The sequence below is a fragment of the Penaeus japonicus genome, unplaced genomic scaffold (genome assembly GCF_977035675.1).
Source record: "Penaeus japonicus unplaced genomic scaffold, GWHDUDI00000001_assembly GWHDUDI00000009, whole genome shotgun sequence".
NCBI classification, from domain to species: Eukaryota; Metazoa; Arthropoda; class Malacostraca; order Decapoda; family Penaeidae; genus Penaeus; species Penaeus japonicus.
This window is the reverse complement of record NW_028234411.1, coordinates 11,520,129-11,522,628: the sequence shown is the minus strand read 5'-3', so window position 1 is coordinate 11,522,628 and position 2,500 is coordinate 11,520,129. Positions and strand designations below refer to the sequence as shown.

At 31.7% G+C, this 2,500-nt stretch overlaps 1 protein-coding gene across 1 annotated transcript in view; it reads right to left on the bottom strand.

The window, feature by feature from the left end:
* Positions 1-2,500, bottom strand: part of LOC122258960 (uncharacterized) — a 6,602-nt gene that overhangs the window by 1,076 nt on the left and 3,026 nt on the right. The window contains exons 3-4 of the mRNA XM_043025352.2: positions 2,327-2,475; positions 1,698-1,850 (exon numbers count right to left, since the gene is read on the bottom strand). Coding sequence (XP_042881286.2) covers positions 1,698-1,850; positions 2,327-2,475 — 302 coding nt within the window. The remainder of the gene's footprint in view (positions 1-1,697; positions 1,851-2,326; positions 2,476-2,500) is intronic.

Sequence of the window (2,500 nt, the reverse complement as noted above, 5' to 3'; positions counted from 1 at the left end):
TATATATTTTTAATTACATCGACGACGAACATACGCGTATGCAAGTATGTACATGAAAATAGCTACATTCATCTATTGATGTACATGTCACATAGACACACCATTATCATTTTATATTATATCTAAAATAATAATAATGATGAAAATAATAATAATAATGAATATCATATCATCAATGATAATAACGATAATGATGATGATATTAATAAAATTGTGATAATAATGATGAAAATGCTATTGATAACAATTGCTATGTTAATGATAGCAATAATTTTGATAAGATTGATGATGATAATAAGAATAATCATACTAATAACATCAGTAACAATGGTAATGATGATGGTGATGATAATGATAATGGCAATAACAATATTGATAATGATATCAACAGCGACAAAAACAACAAAAATAATGATAGGAGTGGAGAAAGCGACACTTGAAATATGAATCATGTTAATAGTAATAATAAAAAGAAATACAAAGTAATAATGATGAAGACTATTGTCAAAATGGGGGCATATACAATATTCTATCATTATCATTATCTTCATTAATATCATTGTCCTTTTTATCACTGCCATTATTATTACTATTACTACCATCATTTATCATCATCATCACTATCATTATCATTATTATCATCATTGCCATTACTGTTAGCTTCATCATCATTATTATAATCAACATTAACATCATCATTAATACCATTATTATACTTATCTTTATATATATATCATCATTATCATAATCCTTATAATTATCTTTTATCATTACTATCATTATCATCATTAGCACTATCATTGTTGCCATTATCATTTCCATTGCAATTCCCCTTATTTCCATCATCATTGCTATTGTCATTATCATCATAAGTGCTATCATTATCACTATTCTTATTATTACTATAATTATCATTATCATTATCACCATCATCATAATTATAATATTCATTATCATCTTTCTCATTATGGCCCCACCATTATCATCATTTTCATAGCTATTATCACAAATATCATTATCATTATCTGTATAAACATTCATATCTATAATCATATTATCATTACTATCCTCCTCCTCCTCATCCCTAATATCATTATTATTTTAATAATCATCATTATCATAATTGTTATCATTATAATAATTTTCTTCACTATTTTCATTATCATTATTATTTTCATTATCATTATTATAATTTTTGTCATCATAATTATCATCATGATAAATATCATGATCACTTCAATCATTATTATGATTATCATCATTAAGATTACAGGTAAATTTATGGAATAATTTTAATAGCATTTATATCATCATCCTGTTATCTTCGGTAACTATTTGAGACATCAACACAACCTGTACTGCAGTCTTCACTATAAATCAGTCATACTATATATATAAATAACAACAATAACGCTATAATACACTATATTTCATGGTTACATTTACCACTACCATTAGCGTTATTACCATGAACATTGCTACAATAAAACAGGCAGCCTTACGTAAATTGAAAACACAAGAGCCTATCCCTTAGACTTAAATCATTTACCATCACCATCACTATTAATACTCACCATACCCAAAACCATCATCATAACAACTACTATTACCATTACCTTCATAATCATCACCAACATAACTACCCAACAACCAATCTTTAACTACCTCATTCGCCAAGAAATAACGGTCAGACATACCATGAGTGAAGGTCGCATTCAGCGCCACAAGCAACACCTTCCAGGCCGCAGGGAACTCGCGCACGTTGTCGTAATACTTGAAGATCACGAAGAATGTGTAGCTGAAGGAGGCGTTGACGAGGGAGAGGCAGACGCTGAGCAGAGGGACCCACCCTGAGGGACTTGCGGTGTGGGTTAATTTGCTTACAGAAAGGTGTTGGAAAAAGTTGTGGTTATTACTCATTTTGATGATGGTGATGATGATGGTGATTATGGTAGTGGTGGGGATGATGGTGATGGTGATAATGATAATGATGGGGATGATGGTGATGACTGATTATGGTGGTGGTGGTGGTGATGGTGTTGGTGATGATGATAATGATACTGATAATGATGACAATAATGATAATAACAATGATAGTAAAAGATAATGATAATGATAAAAAAAGAGATAATGAAAATAACGATAACGATAATAGTAATGATAATGATGATAATGACAATAACAAAAAACAATAATGACTATAACAACAACAGTAACAATAACACAAATGAAAATAATAACGATAGTGATAAAACATTCCAACAAGTACGCAAGTAGGATACCCAATTAGAAAAAATAAATCGAACGAACATTCGCGAAAACTTACACACAAACATCGTCATGAGGAAATAAGTCTGGACGACGCCCTGTGGGGCTGCCTCGACCACAGCCTGCAGGAGGCGCGTGTGGGCCGCCCGCTCCACCACCGACACCGACACCTCTCTGCGCAGGGCGACGCTCACGTGTCTCAACATGCTGCGTGGTGGTGATGGTGATGGTG